Source organism: Grammomys surdaster, unplaced genomic scaffold (genome assembly GCF_004785775.1).
Source record: "Grammomys surdaster isolate TR1022 unplaced genomic scaffold, NIH_TR_1.0 147, whole genome shotgun sequence".
In the NCBI taxonomy this organism is placed as follows: Eukaryota; Metazoa; Chordata; class Mammalia; order Rodentia; family Muridae; genus Grammomys; species Grammomys surdaster.
The window spans coordinates 463,886-488,977 of record NW_021604605.1 but is presented as its reverse complement, the minus strand read 5'-3'; the positions used below and the strand labels follow the sequence as shown (position 1 = coordinate 488,977).

Below are 25,092 nucleotides of genomic sequence, written 5' to 3'. Positions count from 1 at the left end.
TATTATTCTACTATGCATATTACTAAAGAGAAAGATTATTTTATTTAATTCATGTCCTTACAGCTATGGTGGTTACTGGGCCTACTTGCCTAGAGTGATTAAAATTTATTCCTGGGCTAAATAGTCTACTACCTTATTTTAATTTTTCTTATAGCTTTAACCATTGGAAAGGAAACAAACACTATATAACTTATTTGTAGGACTGATTAAAAGATTAGAAGATGGACATAGTACTATTTTAAGTTGTTTTCACATTTAGAAATATCTATCAATAAATTATAATTTTTAAATCATATTCAGACAATATAAATTATCTCGAGGATAGCCTATCTGCTTTAATGTTTTTGGAGAATTTTTTTTTTTAATTTCATGTTTGATTTTGGAGAATTTTAATATATTTGAATTAAGCTAGTGTCTCACTCTGTAGCCAAAGCTTGCCTCAGACTTGGTAGTTTTCTGTCTCAGACTTCTGAATGCTGAGATTATAGGTATGTACCACCATGCCCAGCACAAATCCCTATTATAAAATGTACACATTTGTGATAATGGCAGTCACATGAAAAGTCTTGTGGTTTACACATAAAATTTCTTACTACACAGGTACATTATCAGAAATAATATAAAAAAGGAAATTAACTTAAGCTAATACGATATTTGGAACATCAGTTCATTATCTACAGTTTGGATTGTTTAAGTCTCTTTGTAGTAAAATATAGCATTGTTCATGAGCCCAAGCAAGACTCCATTAAATGGAAGTGAGTCCTGTCTCAGAAAAGAAATCTATTGTGAATTAAGACTTATATAATAAGCCAGTTGTAGTGGAACATACGTCTAATCCCAGCAAGGCTAGGAAGAGTTCTAAGGCAGCCTGGGCTATATAGTGATGAGACAGGAAAGGGTGTGTGTCTGTGAGAATAATAGATAATAGAAAATTGCTTTTAATTTTATGAATAGTAATCAGCATGTCCAAAGTTCTAGAATAGACAGAAATTGCTAGATGTGACCCTTCACATATGAGCACCTGTGTTCACACATGCACACACACACAAAATATCTCAAGTGAAGAGTTTTAAGACTTTTTGCCTTTTGGGGAAGAATTGTGTCAATATGGCTTGAATTAACTGGATATGATGGTTCATACCTGTAAACGCCATCATCTGGGAAGCCGAGGCAGGAAGATTGCTCCAGGTTTCAGGATAGCTTGGACTATATCATAAGATAAGGTCTTTGGCTACAGAGCCAAGACCATTTGAAATCAGAAACAAAATTGTTAATGTTAGAATAACAGTATAAATATTTCAGAAGAACAAAACAAAAATTCTCAGACATGAATCTGTTTTAATAAGAAATCAAGACTTTTGCATTGGTGAATAGTTTGGTGTGTTGACAGAAATAGAATTCCCATTTTCGAGTAATTCCTGCTGATCTGTTTGTACTCTTAGACTACATGACTGAGAGTTGGGTGCACATATGTAATCCCAGAACTCACAAAGCAGAGGGAGGAAGATTATAGCAAGTTTGAGGCCAACCTAGTCTATATATCTAGTTCCAGCACAGCTAGAGTTACATAGTAAGACCCTGTCTCAACATAAAAAGACTGGGATGAACTTGGCAGAGTTCACATTGGATTTGTCTTTAATTGAAACAAACGATCTTTGAAGTTCTTAGGTAGGTTACCTGTAGAACCTGTAGCCAGGCACCAAGGCATTTTAGTTAGGTGCAATAGTCTGATAAAACCAGGGTGTGATATGCTCATGCCAGAAACAAATGGATGCTGTAAGTATGCCTCAGGAAAGTCATTGCGGTATTCTAATCTTGATTCTAAGGTACTTTGAAATGATCCAGCTTTATTTTTGTCAGATTATAGTATATACATTCTCATGAACCTGGCATGAATGCTTATTATATTATCTTATAAAATTGAGCTGTCTGTCATCTTTCCCCAAAAACATGAACTAAAATTTGCTTTATAAAACGTACAAAAATGCTTTTTGGTAAAATACTCTTTGAATGTTCCTTTGTATGATACAAATATCCAATTTCTATTTTTGTTAGTAAATGTATTTTAATATAAATATTAAGTGAATGTTAAGCAGATTTTTTAGTTATTTTTTAGAAGTTGCCATAATGTTTCACAAATTTTTCTGATTATGAAAAAAAAATACATGTGTATTTAAGAGTAAATCAGTATTTACTTCTGCATGCTGTAGAGTCTTGTGAACAGAGCTAAAAATAAATAAAATTCTATAAACACTGAACTCAAAATAGACCTTTTGGGACTAGACAGAGAAAAAGACTACACAACCCTTAATTTCTTTTCTCTGGGAGGAACCTCAAAATCTATCTGAATTCTGAGCTGGGTTTTCCCAGTCCCAGTACTTGGAAAGTAGAAGGGTTGTGAGTTTGAAACCAGCAGGAGCTCTACAATACAGTTTCATCTCAACAACAGCAGCAAGTGAATTCTGCAAAGAATGTATGTAGATTTATATATTTATTGTTTTCAAAGTCAGACCACTTGTTATCAAAGCACCTAATACAACGTTAACTGAAAGAAAGAACTCTATGAATGAACTGATGAGATTCAGTTATGTTTTGATCAATCTTCCTTGAAAACTGCCAGAGCTTATGCAACCAGATCTTGTAGTCTATTTGGTTGAGATGATTTTTTCGGTTGGAGACAGGAACTCACTATGTAGGCCACCTTGGCCCCTAACTTGTGATTATTTCTGCCTTGTACCCGACTGCTGGCATTAGAGATGTGTGGCATTGTGTGCAGCTTGATGCTTTAGTTCCTATGACACCATTCCAGCCAGGTACTGCCACTTCTTAGATGGGGCTTAAAAGTTGTGAGTAAGATAGAGTAGTATAATTCTTCCTGGCTTATTTCTCTCAATAAGTTTTGTGTAGTTTTTTGTTTTGTTTTTAGTGTGAAAAGGGCTGGAGATTAGCTTGGTTTATGGAGGGCTTGCCTGGTATGCATGAAGCCCTGGGTCTGACACCTAACACCACATAAACTTGGTGTGACAGCTCATGCTCATAATCCAAGTGTCCAAGAGGGAGAAGCAGAAGGTTCAGAAGTTGAAGGTCAACTACATAGTGAGTTTGAGGCCGGTTTGGAATCCATGAGACACCCCCCCACTCCCCACCCCCACCCCCGCATTTCACTATGACACTCACTCAGATAGTGGCTTTTATGATTTGGAGTTTGGGGATATTTTTAAAGACAGGGTCTTTGTGGCCCCTAGCTGGCCTGGATTCACTACTTAGTAACCCCTGCTGGCCTCAAATTAAGCTTCCCAAGTACTGGGTTAATAGAGATGTCCAGCAGATTTAGCTTGCTTTAATGATTTTGCTCTACTTTTTTCTGTGTGTACAGGTACATGTATATTTATAAAACTATCATAATATATTTTGCCACTTAAGTACCAACCATATCATTAATGGTATTAAATGTTTTGTATGCTGGGCTCTGGGCATACTAATATGACCAATATGATACAATGCAAAACAATTTTGGATTATCTTCTGTGAAATTATTTTATTAGTAGATTGTAACCATCTCAGACTTCTAAGTTTGAGGGTTCTTTTTGTTGTTGTTGTTGGTTTTTTCGAGACAGGGTTTCTCTGTGTATTGAGGGTTCTTTTTAAAGATTTATTTTTTTTTATGTATGTGAGTACACTGTAGCTGTCTCAGACACACCAGAGGAGGACGTCAGATCCTGTTACAGATGGTTGTGAGCCACCATGTGGTTGCTGGGAATTGAACTTAGGACCTTTGGAAGAGCAGTCAGTGCTCTTAAGTGCTGAGCTATCTCTCCACCCCCTAAGTTTGAGGGGTTTTTTTGTTTTGTTTTGGTTTTGGTTTTGGTTTTTCGAGACAAGGTTTCTCTGTATAGCCCTGGCTGTCCTGGAACTCACTCTGTAGACCAGGCTGGCCTCGAACTCAGAAATCTGCCTGCCTCTGCCTCCCAAGTTCTGAGATTAAAGGCGTGTGCCCACCACTGCCCGGCAAGTTTGAGTTTTTAAAGGATCAGTATTTTTTGGTGACTAACACACACACACACACACACACACACACACACACACACAGAGAGAGAGAGAGAGAGAGAGAGAGAGAGAGAGAGAGAGAGAGAGAGAGAGAGATTGAGAGAGAGAGAGAGATTGAGATTCTTAGAACTTAGATGATTAACACCAATTTTCATTTTTATTCTGTGTGATATTTTATTTAACTTACTAGAATATACTATGTTAAGTTAAAACATATTTTAGGGAATTGGGGAGATGGCTCAGTTTTGGAACCCCAACACAGAAAAGGCAGAGACAGGGAGATCCCTGGGCTTCCTGGCTAGCTAGACTAGTAAAATTGGTTAATTAGGTTCAATGAGAGACTGAGTCTCAAAACGTAAGAAATAATTTTTTTAGACCCAATTTCAGTCTCTGAAAATTCCCAAAGGAAATTCTGTGTCATGTTTTACTTCTCATTCTTGACCTTATTCAGCAATATGACACATGGTTTTCATAGAGAAGTATAATTTATTACAAAAACAGTAAAATTTAACTGCTCTTCATTCCTAAATTCCTCTGGTAAACTAAGACTTAGTATGTAAACTTAATTAAATATGGATATCTTATAATACTCTGTTTTGAAACAGCTTTCTTTCTTTTGCAGATTAGCGATGATGAACCAGGTTATGACCTAGATTTATTTTGTATACCTAATCATTATGCCGAGGATTTGGAAAAGGTGTTTATTCCTCATGGACTGATTATGGACAGGTTAGTAAGACTTTGATTCAAGTTATTTTTAGAGGTGTGTGTGTGTGTGTGTTGAGAGAGAGAGGTGTATGTGATATATTTGTGAAGTGTATGCATGGTACATGGAATCCAGAGAAAGCTATTAGGTGTCCTACTGTTGTTCTCTTCTTCCCTTGAATCATTGCCTCTCACTGAACCTGGGGCATACATAGTGATTTGGCTAGGCTGCCTGGCTAGCAAGCCCCAGAGATCTGCTTGGCTCTGGCCCCCAACGCTGAGGTTACAAGCAGGTACAACCACACCTAGTTTTTATATGGTTACTAGGGGATCTGAACTTAGGGCCTGATGCTTGCACAAGTATTCTTACCCGCCAAGCCATATCCAGACAAAAAAGGTTTTTTTTTCTTCTATTAATTCTAGCTTAGTAACTGTTGAGTAGTTGATATTTGAATATAAGCTAAGCCAACTTATTAATGAATAAATGTTTTCTATTTTTTATTTGTATGTATGAGTGCCTGTATGTATGTATGTGAAGCATATGCATTCCAGGTACTGGAGTTACAGAAAGTGCTCATAAGTGATTAAACTATCTTTCCAGCCCCAATGTTTTCTATTTTTAAAGTCCTTATCTCATGCACATACACACCACCACTGCCACCACCACCACATAGCAGGAAGCCCTATTAATTAATTACCCAGTGTTAGACATAAATAGTGGTAATCCATAGTAAGTAAATCAACATTTTTGAAGAGAGGTTAGAAGAATTGCTTCTAGTCTGTCCATCGAGGCTAAATGAGATTATTATTCTGTTTTCTCAGCTTACTATACATATTTTCTACCTAGACAATACCAATTCAAATACACTGTAAGTAAAGTGTATAGACACACACACATGCACGCAAGTTACACATTGCCATATAGTACTAAAATTTATGGACTTTTTCATATTACATCTAGAGGTATCATTTTTATCTTTTAAAAATTACAATTAGTGTGTGTGTGTGTGTGTGTGTGTGTGTGTGTGAATGAAATATTTGCTCTTTGAGATAGGGTCTTACTGTTTAGCTCAGACTGGCTTGGAACTTTCTGTACAGCCCAGAGTAGCCTTAACTCAGCAGTCCTCCTGAACAGCCTCTCATATGTGGAGATTACAGGTATGTGCTACTGTGCCCAGCCCTACATGTTACTTTGCTTTTGAAATAATGTCTTATAGCTTAGATGGGCTTCTAAGTCAATGTGTAGCTAAGGATGGTCTGAACTTCTGATCCTACTCCTTCAACTCCTGGTGTGCCATTATGCCCAGTTTGCACAGTTGTGCGAGTAGGCCTCAGGCATGTACTCTACCAGCTGAGCTACATCCCAGCTCTCCTCCGTTTATTTTAAAGATTATAGTCTATTCTATCCACAGATGTGTCATAACTGATTTATCCTCTATGCTGTTGATGGACACGTAAGATCTCCATTATTTTGCACGTAGTAGAGTATATTAGAGGGAATAAGTCTTAAATACACATTTTGACACTTGTTCAGCTTTAGGTAAGTAAAGATTACTGGTCACGGAGATGGTACTTAGTGGATGCTTCCATACTGTCAAATCATCCTCCAAAAAGTTACAGCGTTTTCTATACTTCCAGTGGTATGTGAGAGTTCATTTTTCTTTAGGATCTTCTAATATTTTATATTAGAGAAATACATGTTAACCAAAATTTGCCAATCTAGTAGGCTTTGAAGAGTATGTCTTGTTTTTATTTGTATCTTTAAATTTTATGATAGATGTTATAGTGTACCTCTCTCCCCTCCCCTCCCCTCCTCTCCTCTTCTCTCTTCTCCTTTTCCTTCTCTTCCTCTTCTTCTTCCTTTTCTTAGCAGGATCTTGCTATGGAGCCCTGAGTGATCTAGTACTTAACTCTGTAGTCCAGGCTGTCCTTTAATGGCATATGTCATTAGGCTTAGCATAGTTGTTGGTTTTAAAGGTATCCGTTTTTAATTTTGGTTGAGCTGGTGTATTGGTATGTGTCTATAATCTCGCCACAGGCAAGTAGAGACAAGGATTATGATTTACAATCCAGCCTGGGCTATTTAGAGGGATTCTCGTTAACCTTCTTCCATGCTCCAAAAATCTTACCTTTGGTAAATGAAAAATAAAGTTTCCACTTTTGCAAAAAATTCAAGAATTCCCTTCATGAAGACAAATAATGTGTCCTGTAGAAGTTTAATGCTTAAGAGGTATTTGTTATAAAGCATAAATATTCAGAATCTTCTTTTTAATTCCTGATTTTTTTCTGCAGGACTGAAAGACTTGCTCGAGATGTCATGAAGGAGATGGGAGGCCATCACATTGTGGCCCTCTGTGTGCTCAAAGGGGGCTATAAATTCTTTGCTGACCTGCTGGATTACATTAAAGCACTGAATAGAAATACTGATAAATCCATTCCTATGACTGTAGATTTTATTAGACTGAAGAGCTACTGTGTAAGTATAATTAACTTATAATTAAAAATTAGAGCCATCCTACCTTTATCTATATTTTCTTTGAAGTTCTACAAACTATACTACGTAATCATCTAACTCGGTGAGGGTGGAATTACTATTATTTATTTGTTTATTTTTCTGTGCTGAGATGGAACCCAGGGCCTAACTAAGTACCATAAAAAAAAACTGAGTTTCATCCCACTCAGTTTTTAAAATTTGAATTTGAGATCCTTTTTCACTAACTTGCTCAGACTATTCTTGATCTCATTTATATAGGCTGATCTAGACATTTCAGTCATCTTACTTCAGCTTCTCAAGTAGCTGGGATTACAAGCAGGTGCTACCACTTCAGACCATGATCATTGTTGTTGGTATCATCATCATCATCATCATTAATTCACTGATACTTTGCATCACAACGTAGAATACTAACTGATTGTAGTTCATGACCAACATAAAAGTTATACAGTTTTGGTTGTCTTATTTTGGTCTGGATTTTGGTTTGTTTCATGATACTGCTCAGGCTAATCACAAACTGCATGGCTCAAATACTCCTTTGGTCTCAGCCTCCCATGTTCTGGGAGTGTAGGCATCACCAGCTGTGTTTTCGGTTTTTTTTTCAAATCTCCTAAGAATTGCTATTGAGTGAAGTAGAGAGATGGCTCAGCAGTCACAAGCACTTGTAGAGGACTGGGGTTTTGTTGCTAGCACCCCAAAGATGGCTTACAATCATCTGTAGCTCCAGTTCCAGAGAATCTGTATGGTAAAGCTACATGCATATGGGCATGCAGGTAAAACTGTTATACATATAAAATAAAAATATATCAATAGTAAGAGAATTATAGTCCTGGTAAGATGACTCAGTAGTTAAAAGCACTGGCTGCTCTTCAGAGGACCCAGGTTCAATTCTTAGCACTTATATAGTGGCTCACAATGGTCTGTACCTCTAGTCGCAGGGTTCTGACATCCTCTTCTGGCCCCCGAGAACACTGGACACTCAAATGGAAAACAAACATGTAGCAGAAACATCCATACACATAAAATGGAAAAAAAAAGAATTGCTATTATTGAGACTTGGTTTTCTCAACTGTATATGCTGGTGGCAAATATTCTCACTGGAGAAAATTGCTTTGAGAGGAATCCTAAGTTATTTGATTCTCAAGATTCAAAGTCTTAAGATTAGTGGTTATTTCTTGGAAAACAGAAAATACTTTTGACCTGGGATTACTTTCCCTTTGCCAGAGTCTGAAATGATTTAGAATATTGACAGTATGATGAAACAAAATAAATGTCATCCCAGTCTGTCTGTAAGCCATTTCTCTAGGCCCTAGATTACTTTTTTTTTTTGGTTTTTCGAGACAGGGTTTCTCTGTGTAGCCCTGGCTGTCCTGGAACTCACTCTGTAGACCAGGCTGGCCTCGAACTCGGAAATCCACCTGCCTCTGCCTCCCAAGTGCTGGGATTAAAGGCGTGGACCACCAATGCCCGGCAAATGTCATCTTTATATGTAAACTTGATGGTGTAGTTTATTCCTGCTCTTCCCTTCTCCTTCTCCTTCCCCTTTCCCCTGCCCTGCCCTTTCCTTTCTTTTCTTTCATTCCTTTCTTTGACTCTTTATGTAGTCCTCGATGTCCTAGAACTTAGTATGTAGAGCAGGCTGGCCTTGAACTCGGTGATCTCCTCCCCCCCTCTTCCCTAGTGTTAGACATCACTGCCTGGCTAAAAAGTAAAACTGCAGAAAGTTACAGAGTAAAAGGTTGTCATTCCGCAGTCTACTTTTTAAAAAGTAGATGTAATTTTGTTTTATATTTCTGAGGGTTTTTTGTACATGTGGATCTGTGGACCTTGTGAGTGCCTCATGTCTGCAGAGGCCAGAAGAGGACATGGGATCCCCTGGAAGTGGAGTTTCAGATGTTTGTGAGTCACCATGTGGGTACTGGGATCTGAGCCTGGGTACTCTACAAGAATAGCTCATACTTTTTACTGTTGGACCATCTCTCTGGCTCTGTCATTTTGAATATTTTGAATATTTAAAGAATTTTCTCTGTATATACATGTACCCCACATATTACTATAGCTTACATAATCAGTGTTAGACCAGGGGTATTTAACTACTTAGGTGCAAAAGAGCCTAGGGATTGCAAATATCTGTTTTATTAAATGAAAAGTCCAGTAATTAAAACCACTGTATTTGTGTGCTTTTAAGAAAGAAACTACCTCCAGTTATAGTTGTATGGTTCCATGAATTATGTTTTCAGGGGGAGTAAAGTATAAATGTGCATCTTCAAACAGTGAAATACAGTGTTATATATTTGGTGTCATTTTTCTATTCCCAGTGCTCTATAACCTTCAGGAAGATGAAACATTTGATACCTACACAAATATGTTCTATTTTGAATTTCATTTCAGTTTTATAAAATTCTACTAAAATAATTGAAGAAAAAAATTAGACATTGTAAGAAAGTGTTGTTAGTAAACAAGCAATGTTTTGAGTTTTTAAATTTGTAATTATTTTGAGTATCAAATGAATCCAAGGTCTTAAGTATGCTAAGCAAATGATGCTCTAAAGCCTGAGCTCTTGTTGCTATTTAGAGATTATCAGAAATCCTAGTGATAGAAAAATAAGAATACAACTTCTTTCCTGTCACTCCCATTTTTCCAACTAGACTCTAAGAGGTAGACAAAGTAGAAACAAACATTAAGGCTGTATTCTTCTGCCTAATGGAGTGAAGAAAGAGAAGAGCAAGTCTGGAGAGGGAGACAGAGGACTGTCCTTTCATTCATTCCAGTACTGGCTTCGTAGAGTTTACTGTAATAAAGATGAGAGCGGTCCCAGGTCAAAAGTATTTTCTGTTTTCCAAGAAATAACCACTAATCTTAAGACTTTGAATCTTTTTTTTTTACCTTTGCCAGAGTCTTAAATGATTTAGAATATTGACAGTATGATAAAACAAAATAAATGTCTTTTTTGTTTTGTTTTGTTTTTCTGAGAGGCACCAAATTAAGTGACATTTGTGTTCCAGACAGGGAGGTTGTTAGAGTTTTCTGGCCACTCAGGTTAGGTAATTAATTTATGTTTAACATTTGTAAACAGTATAATAGGCACTTATGTAACAACTATTAAATGAAACTTTTTTATTAGCTTCCATTTAAAAGGAAGCTGTTTCCTTGAAAAAAGCTTCAGGAAAACATAAGTGGAAGCATTGAGGTTAATGGGACTGTGGAAATTTGAACATCCTAGAGCTGTGTGCTTTGGAGTTCTGTTGCCTCGTACCCTATGGTAATAGCCTTTGGATCACAGTTGCATTCTTAGATGTTTATTCCCTTTGTCTGTCTGTCCTTTGAAAAAGGAAGTGAGGTTGGACTGTAATACCACTTTTCTACAGCAGATGGCAGTATTTGCCAGGTTTGTTCTTGCTATGTAGACCTCAGCATAATTCCCTCTTAACTAGTTTCAGGTTTTGTACAGTTCTTTTTCTTTGTGTCTTTAATCGCTTGTGTGTGTTTGAAATTCTGAGTTTTAGGCTAGACCAATAAAAGAAATAATATGCAAAAATTAAACTAAAAACTCAACATTTAGTTTATAGCTTGGACTAGTAGTATATTTTTGCTTATTTTCTCTTCACCCCCCTTACACATGCTAGATGAACTGAGCTATCATTTAAAAAAATATTTTGGCCGGGCAGTGGTGGCGCACGCCTTTAATCCCAGCACTTGGGAGGCAGAGGCAGGCGAATTTCTGAGTTGGAGGCCAGCCTGGTCTACAGGGTGAGTTCCAGGACAGCCAGGACTACACAGAGAAACCCTGTCTCGAAAAAAAACAAAACAAAAAAAACAGTAAAAAATATTTTGAGATAGGGTTTTATAGGTAGCCCACAGTAATCTCAAACTGAATCTTGCCTTATCTTTTATAGTACTGTGATTACAGGTATGTGTAATGAATACCTGCCCCAACATACTTTTAAATACAGAATAAAAATAGTTTTATAGATAGTATATTGGTCTGCTACTTGGTGTTATTAATTAGTATTGGTAAATATATTAGGTTTTGTGATTCTCTGTAATATTTCCATACACATACTTTTATAACTTCATTAGTTTAGGTAATTCCCTTTTAAAGACACAGTGATTTTTTTTAATGAGTACCTGATATAGTGAACATTCTTGGATGCTCCCTTGCATGTTTGTGAATATTTTTGTGACATTGGTTCTTGGTAATGGGAGTGTTAGACCAAAATGATTTTCATGTTTGTAATTTTAATAGGCACTATTGTATTTTTTTCAAAAGAGGTCATATTGCTTTCTATAATCTAATCAGTAACTTGAGTATTTGTTTCTCCTCAGTGTATTATCAGGCTTAAGTGCTGTACTTGTGGATGAGTGGACAGTAGAATCACATGTAGGATTTGTCAGATAGCCATCATTTTATGTTATAATGTTATGTTATATTTCTATAAATTATCTGTCTGTGTTCTCCATTTTCCAGTAGTTCTTTTTTTAAAAAGATTTGTTTATCTTGCTTTATGTGAGTATGTAGATGCTATCATATATGTTATGTCCATCATGTGAATGCCTGATGCATTTGCGACCAGAAGAGAGGATCAGATCACCTGAAACTGGGGGGGTATAGGCAGTTGTGGGCTGCCATGTGGGCGCTGGAAACTGAACTCGGGTCCTTTGCAAGATCAGCAAGTGCTATTAATTGGTGATCTCTCTCCAGTCCCATCTGGTGGTTCTTATTTTGAAGAGTAATGTACATTAGGAATAGTGGTTATAGATCTTTTTACTTGGAGTTTATGACTAGTTTTTTGCCCTTTCCAAGAATGCAGGGAAAGCCATATATTCCTAGGGGCTGGAGAGATGGCTCAGTGGTTAAGATCACTGACTGCTCTTCCAAAGGTCCTGTGTTCAATTCCCAGCAACCACATGGTGGCTCACAACCATCTCTAATGGGATCTGATGTCCTTCTCCTGGGTCTGAAGACAGCAACAGTGTATTCATGTACATAAAATAAATAAATGTTTAAAATTCCTACATTTTCTTCTAATCCACTTATAGTTCTATTTTTTACATTTAGATTTTAGTCCATCTGGAATTTATTTTTGTGCATGGTGTGAGGTAGGAGCCATGCTTGATTTTTTTTCCCAAATGGATAAGTAATTGAGCAAATACCATTTGTTGAATAATTCATCTCCTAATTACTGACTCAAAATATCATCTTTGTCATATACTAAATTCTCATGTTTTTTGGGTCTGTTTCTGGATTTTACTTGGTTCCTTGAACTTTTTGTCAATCACTGTGCTGGTTCTATGCCAAGGTAATTGCTATAGCTTTTGGTATGTTTTGCTGTCCCACTAGAGTAAGTCCAATCTCTTTTAATAACTGATTTTTCAATTGACTTTTCTGTCTTAATTCCAGCACATCCAAATTATAGCCCTTCCTACCAACTGTAGTTGAAACCCCTACATGGTTTTCTGCTAATTTCTCTGCGAGCAGAAAGTGAGAACCTAAGAAGCATGTTCTAATAGACTAGTAATCAGACCTGGTTTCTCAGACAGTTCTGAAGATGACCTGAATATGAGCATATCCAGGATATCGACATATTTTAGGGGCATATCTTCAGGGTTGAATGTGACACAGACCAGCTCCTACAACTTGAGTGATTCACAGGAATGGTACAGGGCCAGAAGCAGACACCTGTCATGCTAATAAATTGTCCTTTGTAGTTGAGAAACACCTGATTGAGTTGCTATACTATGCCCACTCAGAAATGGATGAACTCTATTTTTAGGACTCTTCAGAGCATCAAATACTAGTAATGGCCAATTAAGATTTTTAATTTTACTAATCTCTATGTGAAATTTACCTAGTTATTCATTTCTAGAACCCTAATTCTTATAATTTATATAATTTAGAGTAATATGTTGTGGCCATTAGATAGCTAACTTCTTAAATACTATAGCTTACATCTAATTTGAGAAGCTTGTATAGCCACAAAAATATGCATATAAATGATGTTCTTTTTTAAACTAGAATGATCAGTCAACAGGGGACATAAAAGTTATTGGTGGAGATGATCTCTCAACTTTAACTGGAAAGGTATGTATCTTGAAGGGGAAAGAAAGAATGGTTTTATACCAAGGAGCAATTAGTAACTGTGCTTTCACCCACTCCCTCAGAGGTCCTTTATTAGTCAAAATAAGCAGGCATTGTTTAACTCGTAAAAGTTCTTGATATAGGTTAATGTTATCTCCTGGACATTATAGCCAAATGATATCAGAATATAACATTAAACCTCACAGTCCATATTGCTAATTACTACTTTTTATAATACCACTTTGAAAATCTAATTTGGGATCTATCAAAAAATACAGCCCAGGAGGGGCAGTCTTTTTTTTTTAAAAATAGATTCAAATGTAGTTTCATTTTAAGGTGTGTGTGTGTGTGTGTGTGTGTGTGTGTGTGTGTGTATGTATGTATGTGTATGTGTGTGCGCATGCGTGCACGTGCGCGTGGTATTCAAACCTGTGTGTGCACAGAGAGGCCAGAAGAGGTTTTAAATTAATTCAGCAGAGCTGAAGTTACAGGCATTAGAGTATGCACCACTTGTTATATGAGTGCTGGGATCTTAACTCCAGACCTTATGATTCTTACCCACGAGTCCCCACTCTAACTCTGTGACATTTGGGAGGTACCCTCTGTCCCCCAGAAGTAGGTAGACCTAAGGTGGTAGCAGTAGCTACCAGAGTTAAGAGGATTAAGTGATTTAGTATTGGTAGAGTTCTTACAAATATTAGAGTTTATATTAGAATTTCTGATAAATAAATATATAGTACTATGAGAAAAATCTGTAGAGTTGTGCGAGTGTGCGTGCATGTGTAGGGAGTATGCACAGGTGTGTGAAGGTCAGGGGACAACTTAGAGGAGTCAGTTCTCTCCTTCTACCATACAGGTTCAGGGGATTGTGTTCACATCATCCAGCTAGGCACCAAGTGCCTTTACCCCCTGAGCCATCTTACCAGCACTTGTTTGTTTTTCAGAGACACAGTCTTACTTTGAACATCTCATATGTAAATCAGGTTGGCCTTTAATCTCTAAGTCTTATAACCAGGAGGTAGAAGAGCTTGCATGCCTACACAATTCTTTCCTACCTTTAACTTTTAGATTAGTCCTCACTACTTCCTTACACTACTTACTCACTACTCACTACTTTCTTCACTGAAAATCTGTAGGGGAATTTTAACATAAAACACCTGTGGAATTCTGCAGGCCTGTATCAGGGTCATGCCAAAATAATGTTGCTATCAGCAGTGTTTAGAAACTCCAGGGGAGAATTTGTAATCTGTTGGTTCTTTCTCTCTGCTGTCCATTTGATGTACAACTGCCAGACCTCCTTCCCTTTTAGCATGCTTTGTCCATATTTAGAAGCTATTCGAAACCTGCACTTCTATAATCAGTTTTCGGGGCTGGAAGGGCCCTAGCTTCAAGGCCTGCTGGGATTTAGTTTGACCTTGTCTTTTTCACCTAATGGCTCTGTCCCACTACACAGCTCTGTGATCTTAAACAGATCTCTGCTTCTAAAATAACTTTTCATGACAGCAACAGTAGATTCTTTTTTATTGTGGAAAACATAAAGGAACAAAAATTTAGCGAAGTTAAATCTTGGTGATGAGATTGTGGGTTTATTTAGAACATTCTTATTTTTTGTGGAAATCTAAGTCATGTGTGTGCAAGTATAGACATAATGCACACATTTTCCCATTCATACTTGAGAATGTAGTCTTTGGATCCAAAATTCACCCTTATTCAAACCCTTCCTCTTGCACTAGTCTATGTTTACTACTTTAGGTAGGTCATTTGACTACTAAGCCTCATTGTTTTCATTATTAAGTAGATGTGTAGCTACTTGACAAAATAAACTCTTGGTGGTAGCAATTCTTTGTCTCTGTATTAGAACAATAGAGTAGTACTGTTTTGTATTGTAAAAATATTTAACCTCTGGACTTGTTGATTTGTATAAGATGGATTATGCTAATAAAATCTATAGTGATGGGCCAGCAAGATCAGTTGATGCAAGAAGACACTTACCATTAAGACCTGACCTCTACATGTGAGCTATATTACAACCTCCCTAATGAAACATAAAATAAATGTAAAGAATTAAAATATGTACTTATGGACAAAACCAAGTTTATTTAATGTTCTATGGACACAAGATTAGAATTCAGTAATTCATTCTCTGTCCCTGCTGTTTACTAATCTATAATCTTATAATATTGCAGAAGGTATAACTGCTGCTATGAGCCACTTATGGATGGGGCTTTGTTATCTTTCAGTTGTTCAAGGCAGGGGACAAAGTGTTGAGAAAACTTCATAGTGGATAAGGCAACAATTACTGATTCAAGAGTTAACTATATTCACTTTTGCTAAAGATTTACATTGTAGTATCTTATGTTTATTATTTCATGTAGTCCTCATAGTTGCCCTGTAAGGGAGTCATTATCTCCTTTCCATATAGAAGGATGTTGAAATTCAGTCATACAACTACTAAATGACAGAACCTCAATTTGAATAAATGTCTTAGACAAGTGTCTGTATTTCTTATACTATACTGGGATTCATTGCTTTTTTCTTGGTATATTAATGCATTTTTCAGTATACTTAGAATTTGTATAGACCTCATAATTAAAACATAGTCATGTTATTCATTCGTTCTATACTCTGTGCCTTTAAAAGCTCCCAAATTTTTATCTTTTTAAAATTTTCTATGCATATCTTGAGCTTTACTTTAAACTGACTTTTTCCTGTCTATAGAATGGGCTGCAGTTATAGCTTGTTTGCCAGAAGTTCTGGCATGGTAAGTCACAGCTGTAATATTAGTATTCAGTAGGTTGAGGCAGGAATGGTGCTGCCAGTTTGAGGACAGCTTTGGCTACATTATGAGTTCTAGGCCAACCTAGGATACAGAGTAAAAGTAAAGAGAAGAGTGAGTTGGGTTGAGTTTAGGGTTTTATGGTAGGAGTATCTATTCACAGTGCCCCAAAAAGGTGCACAACCATACTAGTTTTACCTTGATGGGGAAATAAAAATTTTGTATTCTATATTATGTTAAATACATTATATTTGAAGACATTTGTACAGATTACAGTTCTTGGAATATTAGAGTCAAATATGTAAAAGGCCAGCTGGTTCAAGTTTCTCAGTTTACATATGAATCACTGAAATCCAGAGAAATTTCACAAGTTGCCTAAGATCTTACGTTAAGGATTAAGAGCTTTTTATGAAAAATGAGCATATGGTTCAAATATTCCATATGAAGGATTTAATATTAAGTATATCTGAGTTCTAATAGCCCACTTGATTCAAGAAGGATTCAGTATAGTAAAGTACTTACAAGTTTGAATTTGGGTAGTTTCTTAGAATCGGTTTTATGATTTCACTGATAATTGGAAATACTCTCTCACTTCATGTACTAATTTTCATTTCTCTGTTTCCTTCTAGAACGTCTTGATTGTTGAAGTAAGTTCTACATTTACTTTAAATATACTGTTTTCAATTTTCTAACTTAGTGTGTATAGTAATAAAGGTACACCAGGGGGACTTGTGGTTTCTAACCCTAAGAGAAGCCAGGTACAGTAGGACATGCCTAGAATCCCAGACACTCAGAAGGTTCATGAATTGCACCTAGGTTAGCCTGGGTTGCATAATAGATCTAAAGCCAGAGAGAATCCTCATTTTCAAAACAAAACAAAATAAAAGGATACAAACAACAAAAATGTATTTTGTAAGTGATATATTTTGCTGCTCATGAAAAAGTTGCACACTTCCTTTTTCAGTTTGATCTTTTTCTTTTAAAACTGGCTATAACTAGAAGGCTGTGTGTATATGTGCATGTGTGATTTAGTGTGTTAAATTTTGTTTTATGGAATGTTATAAGTATTTTTATTTAACATTTCGTCTAAATGATATGAAAGAAAGTACCACATATTCTTGGCACCTGAGTGGAATAAAGACTCAAATCATCACTGTCTGTAACCCATTTCTTTTTAATGTGATCCCTAAAAATCAAGAGCATCAGCCATGAGCTTACTGACTCAGAATCTTTGCTATGAAAACCACCTTGAGCTGATTCTGATACATGCTAACCTTTAAGAACCATTGATTTACTCAGAAGTCACTTTCTCATTAAGGCCTTCTTTGGCTGTCCTACATAAAATCTTCATTTCCATGTCTTCAACTTACTAGTCCCGTCAGTACACTTTTTTTCCACTGTTTAACTGTCTACACACACACTTTTTTTTTCTATCTGTGGCTTCCCTATTTCGTATCTGTCTGCCTTACTGAACTCTGTACATATACCTGTACATCATAGATTGCAATCATCCTCCTGCCTTGACTCTTCCTCAGTTCTTCTGTATACATTTTTTAAAGATTTATTTATTTTATGAGTACACTGCAGCTATCTTCAGACACACCAGAATAGGGCATCTAATCTCATTACAGATGGTTGTGAGCCATCATGTGGTTGCTGGGATTTGAACTCAGGACCTCTGGAAGAGCAGTGAGTGGTCTTCCATCTCTCCAGCCCCTTCAGTATACATTTTAATAGATTCTCAGTGTGGCTTCCAGATATATATCAACCTCATTCTCCATCATTTTTCATTCTTTATACTTTCCCCATTTCCCAGAGCATCATTTTTCTATCATCATTTTCTGGCCCTAGAGTTGCTTTTCACTTTTGTCTCCTTTATGCTTTTTGTAATATTTATGTTTGTGCATTGTTTTGTGTGTCTGAGTGTATATGCATGTGTGTGCAAGTATGTGTGCTTATGCATGAGAACAGAGGCCAGGAGAGGAGGTGTGCCTTCCTCTTGCACTTTTTATTCAGAGAGAGGCAGGGTCTCTCCCTGAACCTGGGGCTCACATTTTCTTACATAGGCCAGAAGCTAGCAAACCCCAACAATCCTCCTGCCTCTTTTCTTTTCAGACCTGGGTTGTAATGGAAGTAGATGCCTGGATTTTGTGTGAGTGCTGAGATATAAACTCCAGATACTATATAGTTAACCACTGAGGCTCCTCTACAGCCTCTATGCTCCTAGTGTTTGTTTGTTTGTTTTTCGAGACAGGGTTTCTCTGTGTAGCCCTGGATGTCCTGAAACTCACTCTGTAGACCAGGCTAGCCTCGAACTCTCCAACTCAGAAATCCACCTGCCTCTGCCTCCCAAGTGCTGGGATTAAAGGCGTGTGCCACCACTGCCTGGCACTTTTTTTGTTCTGAAGATAGGGTCTCACTATTTCTCTCTGGCTGTTGTGGAATTTATTATATAAACCAGGCTGTCCTTGAACCATGGCAGGTCTGTAAACACACACACCCCACAAATAAATAAATAAATATAACTTTTTAAAAAGTTCATGTACGATGATAGTACTGTACAGTGTCTGGTGTGATTGTCCAAATGAGGGACAATTTTCTCCCTGACTGGCCAGGGGTAGCTCTCAACTACAAAGATCATTCTTCATGTCCTACTACACAACCCTGTCACATCATGACTGACAGCTTCTTCTTTTTTTTTTTTTTTTTAGTTTTTGGTTTTTCGAGACAGGGTTTCTCTGTATAGCCCGGGCTGTCCTGGAACTCACTCTGTAGACCAGGCAGACCTTGAACTCAGAAATCCGCCTGCCTCTGCCTCCCGAGTGCCGGGATTAAAGGCGTGCGCCACCACCTCCCGGCTGACTGACAGCTTCTTAAACCAGCAGGAGAGTTCAGTTTCAAGCCCTGATATTCCTTGTGGTCCGTCTGCTTTGTGGATTTTTTGTCTGTTTTCTGATCATTTTTTTGGTGGTACCGGAAAATCTGGGGCATAATGGGTGTTATGTGGGTGCTTTACCACTGATAAAGCCATTTTATATAGTAAAAGTTAATTATTTAGATGCTTTTAAAAATAGTACAAATCGGGCTGGAGAGATGGCTCAGAGGTTAAGAGCTTTGTCTGCCCTTCCAGAGGTTAATTCCCAGCAACCACGTGTTGGCTCACACCCATCTATAGTGAGATCTGGTGCCCTCTTCTGGCCTGCAAGCATAATGCAGGCAGAACATTTTATACATAATAAATCTTTATTTAAAAAGATAATACAAAGCAACGTTTCTTAGAGTATCAGAGTTTGGAATATGAGTCCCTATCTTTAATTTACAAAGAAAAAGCTAATATACATTTTACAGGGTTTTTTTTTTTTTTTTGGTTTTTCGAGACAGGGTTTCTCTGTATAGCCCTGGCTGTCCTGGAACTCACTCTGTAGACCAGGCTGGCCTCAAACTCAGAAATCTGCCTGCCTCTGCCTCCCAAGTGCTGAGATTAAAGGCGTGCACCACCACAGCCTTGCGACTCTTGAGTTTCAAGACTACTAGCCTGAGCTATATAGGTAGACCCTTTGTGAAATACAACAAAAAGGTTTGCATATGTGTGCGGTTGCTTATGTGTATACATTTTCATTTACCGTTTTTGACCTTGCCACACCTGTGCAATCTAGTTCTGGGGATTGACATTCCCTCTGCTTGCTTAGAGCCGGATAGGTTACAAGTTCCAGACAATCTCTGTGCCAACTGTGAGATTTTGTGTTTGCTAAAAATTAATGACATTGTGTTATAGAATGCTAGAATATTGGGTTTAGTATTTTATGTTTGTAATAATGACTACTTTTTTAATTGTGCTGGTTTCATTGACCGTTAAATGTCTCTTTTCTTTTGAAAAGGATATAATTGACACTGGTAAAACAATGCAAACTTTGCTTTCCTTGGTCAGACAGTACAGCCCCAAAATGGTTAAGGTTGCAAGGTATGTATGCTGTTTTAAATTAGAATGTTTTCTTTATTTAGAGCATTAAGTGGTTGCTTCATTGTAAGGAGAAATGCTTTCAGCTTTCCTCTTATCATTTCAGAGTAATATAGTCTTAAAACTTAAGACAGTATCCTTTGTAATTTTATTGTGTGTTACTAAAGCCATTATAGTCAATTGTCTAATACAGTATATATATATAAGGGCCTTGGATTCAGAACTACTTCAGATGCTAAACTCCCTAGATGTTCAAGTCCTTCATAAATAATGTCAGAAGGGCTGGTGAGATAGCTCAGTGGGTAAAATCTGCTGCCAACCTGACAGCGTGAGTTCTATCCCTGGGACCCATGTGGTAGATAGAGAGAGCTAACTCCCTCTGACCTCCATGTGTACCACAACACACGTCCCTACCCCATCCACAAAATAAGTGCAGTTAATTATTTTAATGGTAAGAGTGTTTACATAGAACCTATATACTGTAGTACCTATCACAGTGTTAAAACACATAATTATGCTAAATCATTTAGGGAAATATGTATATTTATGGTATAGTTTCTTATAATATTGTTTCTGTATGTAGTGTATGTATTATGTGCAGGTGAGTACACACTCACATGCAGATATGCGAAGGCCAGGGCAGGACTGAATATCTTCCTCTACTTCCCTTTACTCTGTTGCCTGAGACAGGGTCTCTAACTGAGCTATAAGCCTAAGTTTTAGCCATGCAGGCTTGTTGGTGAGTTTTTTTGAATCCATCTCCAACCCCAGTGCTGGGGTCACAAGCACATACAGCCATGGCCAACATTTTATGTGAGTATTTGGAGTCAAACTCCAGTGCTTGTGCTTACAGACCAAATATTCTTACCCACTGAGCCACCTCCCCAGTCCCTAGATGTCTTGTCTTGATACACAAGTGTTTAGAAATGGAGCTCTCACATATGTACAGTTATGTAACAACTGGTATTGCAGCATGTTACTTACAGCAAACTTGTCCTGAGTAGCATGACAGATGATCTATGGTTCCCTTGTGAAATTGAAATTAATCATGCCAAAGGTAGTAACAAGTGGTGGACCCTAAACATCTGAATCTCCTAGATTTGAATGGTGAATAAGGTGTCCTATTTTGTGTTGTCACTGAAATTTTACCATGCTTGCTTCCTTTTTCTGAAGTCTCACATCTTGCTGTATCTGGTTGTTTGGCTTTTGCTTTCATAGTTCTTTCTGCTCTTATCCTGATTCTACAACAGTTGGTATCTCTACATTATAGATGAAGATACTGAAGCCTAGGGAATTGCCCACAGACACAGAGCTAAGAAGAACACATGGACCCTAGCCTAGTTGATGCTTCTGCTGTTTTAAGCTGGGTTTTGTTGTTAAAAGTAACATCATTTTTTTTTGTTATTGCTGTGGCTTTTTGCTTTATTATTACTTTTATAGTTTCATTTCTATTTTAAAATCTTAGACTAATCTGTGCTTTTTGTGTAGAGGAAAGGTCAGGTCTTTTATTTTTGTCTTTCCCTGAATGATTAATTGATTCTTAATTTTAAAAAAATTACACTTACTTATTGTAGCAGGAATCTAGGCATGTGTCACTTGCACTTGTGTTGGTCAGAAGACAGCCTAAAGGTGTTGGTTCTCTCTACCTTGTCGGTTCTAAGTTGATACTATAAGATAGTGTGGCCACTCTAGAAAGCAGTTTCTTTAAAAACTGCACAAGGAAGTACAGAAGACCTCCAAATTTGTACTGAGTACTTACCCCTGAGAAGTGAAAATATGTGTTGATATAAAAATCTGTATTGGTTGATAGTCAGGTATGGTGGTTCACCCCTGTGATCTCAGCTTTTGGAAAGTGAAGGCAGGAGGATCACATTGAATTTGAGACAAGCAGCCTGAGCTGTATAGCAAGACCCTGTCTTATATCTCCCTATGTAAATCTGAATACAAATGTTCACATCATTTGTGATAGCCCAGAGTTAAAGAACAAAATTTGAACAAAACTGGAGAACACCTATACCATCAAATCAGCGATAAATAGGAACAATTATTAATATGCAGCAGCTGAGATGGGTATTACTGGAACTGTATAGTATACTTTCAGGAGTGCATAAGACACATGTTTTGCTCTTTCTCTTTAAACTGCTTACCTGTCCCCTAGTTTTCATATGCCCGAGATTTAATTTTTTCAAGGCTATTATTATATAGTAGGACACCAAAGGCAAAGCAGTAAAACTATGTGAATCTACTGACATAACCCAGTTTGAAATGACAAAAGTATACAGATGAGAATGCATTAGGGCTTGCCAGGGGTTGAGAGAATATGGGAAGGGAGCCTTGCATGAGTCAAAGTATCTTGATTGTGTAGTGATTGAACTACTCTCTATGTGATTAAAATTGGTGAAATCTGTACAAGGTCACTTAATTCACCAATGCCCATATTCTGGTTCTGATAATCTGCTGAAATATGACACTAGAGGTCTTTGTGTGTAATTTTTTTTTCTTTTGTGACTTCTGTGAAAATAAAAATTTTGAAAGCCATTAACTTTTTTGGTGATATAAGAGTTTCAACTCTGGTTGTATACATATATGATAAGCATTAGATAATTAGCATTTAACTTTACAGTTTTATATAATTATGTAATCAAACTACATTTACAAATTCATGATTTCTATAAATACTCAATAAAGTGTAAATTAAAAAGTAAAACTGCTTAAAACTTATGTTTTTAGCAAGAATCAAATAGTTGAAAATGTAATTAACTAAAAAATGGAGTAACTCAGTGGTCAAGTACATTCTTAATATGACCAAGGCTCTGGGTTCAGTATCTATTGCAAACAGTTCCCATTCACGAGCCAGCTATTAAAAGTCTTGATGAAAGAGCATTTCTTACCTCTTTTATGAGTGTGGGGGTTGTATTTCAGGGATTCTGGATCTAGATCTCTTATCTTTTCATCTTTGCTTATTGGCACTCCCACCCTTTCATCCTCCTCAGTAGCTTCCTTTTAATGGACATGCGAGTAGTCAGGATTCTGCTCTCAGAAGCACCTTACCACGTTCCAGGTGGTGATGGTCATGGGCCTTAACCTTCATGTGAACTCTCTGATTTAGCTCTTCTCCCTTTCAGTCTTACGGGTATACAGAGCTGACTGTATTCTCAATGCAGATGATGCTACTTAAGAACACTAATGTTTTCTTTGTAATGCTCTGTAGTCTTTCCATATGCCACATGTCATTTTTTGTAATTAACAGCTTGCTGGTGAAAAGGACCTCTCGAAGTGTTGGATACAGGCCAGACTGTAAGTAGATGCCCTTTGGCCAATCATTTATCCATCTCATAACTGAAAAAGTTAAGTATGAAATGGCTTAGAGTTACTTTAGAGGACATTTGTAAGGAAGGTACATTTGCAAGTATTAAGACTCAAAAGTATTATTTTCTCTGAAGAATAAACTGTGATTATTTATTTACAGTTGTTGGATTTGAAATTCCAGACAAGTTTGTTGTTGGATATGCCCTTGACTATAATGAGTACTTCAGAGATTTGAATGTAAGTAATGCCTCTCTTATTTTTCTCACTCTCATTTGTCAAAAACCCACATAAAAAAGTAGGAAAGGGAAGACTTGATTTCTCCTTCCAGCACCTTGGAATTTGACCAGACTGATGGTTCCCATTAGTCACATAAAGCTGGAGTCAAGTACAGACGTCCTTAGAACTGGAGCTTGGCCAGGCTAGGGTGACACCACTTGCTGACTGAAGTAGTAACTGTCTTATTGTTATTTCATATGATAAATATAGCCATAAGTAAGAAATAAATGATTCAGTTTAAATTTTATAATTGACTCTGCTTCAGATACCTGCCTCCCAATCTGGAGGCAGAAGCCCCTGGGTGAGTTTATGAGCATGGTCCAGGAACAGTTAGAGAGATGCCATGGGCAGTGTTATCAAGCGTGGTTTTGACTTCCCTTACCCAGGCCCCTATTTTGATTCCACTTTGTTTTTCAAAGTTACGTACTAAGACAAAGAAAAAGCAAACTAATGGACTATAATTCTGCTTTATTTTCAAAATATGTTCTTTTCAAGTTGCTGGTCCAAAATACCTTGTTTGGTAGGAACCCAGACAACATAGGAGGACTCTCTAATGCTCTTCAGAATCCATTTTTCTAATGTGAATGTCTTTTATTTTGTAGCATGTTTGTGTCATTAGCGAAACTGGAAAAGCCAAATACAAAGCCTAAGACAAGTGCAAGTTGAATCTGCAAACACAAGGAGTCCTGTTGATGTTGCCAGCAAAATTAGCAGGGGTTCTATCTGCTTAGTAAAGCTTTTTGCATGAACCTTCTATGAATTTTATTGTTTTTATTTTTAGAAATGTCAGTTGCTGCGTCCTTGAACTTTTGATTTGCACTATGAGCCTATAGGGACCCTATCAGTTCCCTCTGGTAGCTTGTCGCTTACTGTGTGAGAAAAACAAATCCCTTAAATTACCACTGTTAATACTGAGATTGTATCTGTAAGAAGGATTTAAAGAGAAGCTATATTAGTTTTTTAATTGGTATTTTAATTTTTATATATTCAGAAGAGAAAGATGTGATTGATATTGTTTAGAACAGTCCGAAGCTCTCAGTTTCATATCAGTAATAGCATCTAAGGTTTTCTCAGTGGAATAAACATGTTGCAGCAGTGTTGCGGGTATTTTCCCACTTTCAGTGACTCGTTGTAAACAGTTCCTTTTAAATGCAAATAAATAAAAATTCTAAAATTTTATTGCCTTTTGAGTTCTTTCATGTAAAAGTCCTTAAAACTAAGGATTGTCTCTTTAAAGAAATTTTCCATATATGTCATTTCTCTATAGATTAATTTAGTACAATTTCCCATAGGTACCTTTTTGCTTAAGTTTTTTTTTTTTAAGATTTATTTATTTATTTTATTTATGAGTACACTGTCGCTGTCTTCGGACACACCAGAAGAGGGCATCCAATCTCATTACGGATGGTTGTGAGCCACCATGTGGTTGCTGGGATTTGAACTCAGGA

General features: G+C 37.0%; 1 protein-coding gene across 1 annotated transcript in view; it reads left to right on the top strand.

The window, feature by feature from the left end:
* Hprt1 (hypoxanthine phosphoribosyltransferase 1) overlaps positions 1-24,823 on the top strand; it is a 30,590-nt gene extending 5,767 nt beyond the window's left edge. Inside the window, exons 2-9 of the mRNA XM_028765008.1 lie at positions 4,670-4,776; positions 7,045-7,228; positions 13,263-13,328; positions 16,731-16,748; positions 19,980-20,062; positions 23,310-23,356; positions 23,529-23,605; positions 24,247-24,823. Of these exons, the coding sequence (XP_028620841.1) occupies positions 4,670-4,776; positions 7,045-7,228; positions 13,263-13,328; positions 16,731-16,748; positions 19,980-20,062; positions 23,310-23,356; positions 23,529-23,605; positions 24,247-24,294 (630 nt within the window). The 3' untranslated portion in view covers positions 24,295-24,823. The remainder of the gene's footprint in view (positions 1-4,669; positions 4,777-7,044; positions 7,229-13,262; positions 13,329-16,730; positions 16,749-19,979; positions 20,063-23,309; positions 23,357-23,528; positions 23,606-24,246) is intronic.
* Positions 24,824-25,092: the final 269 nt, after the last annotated feature.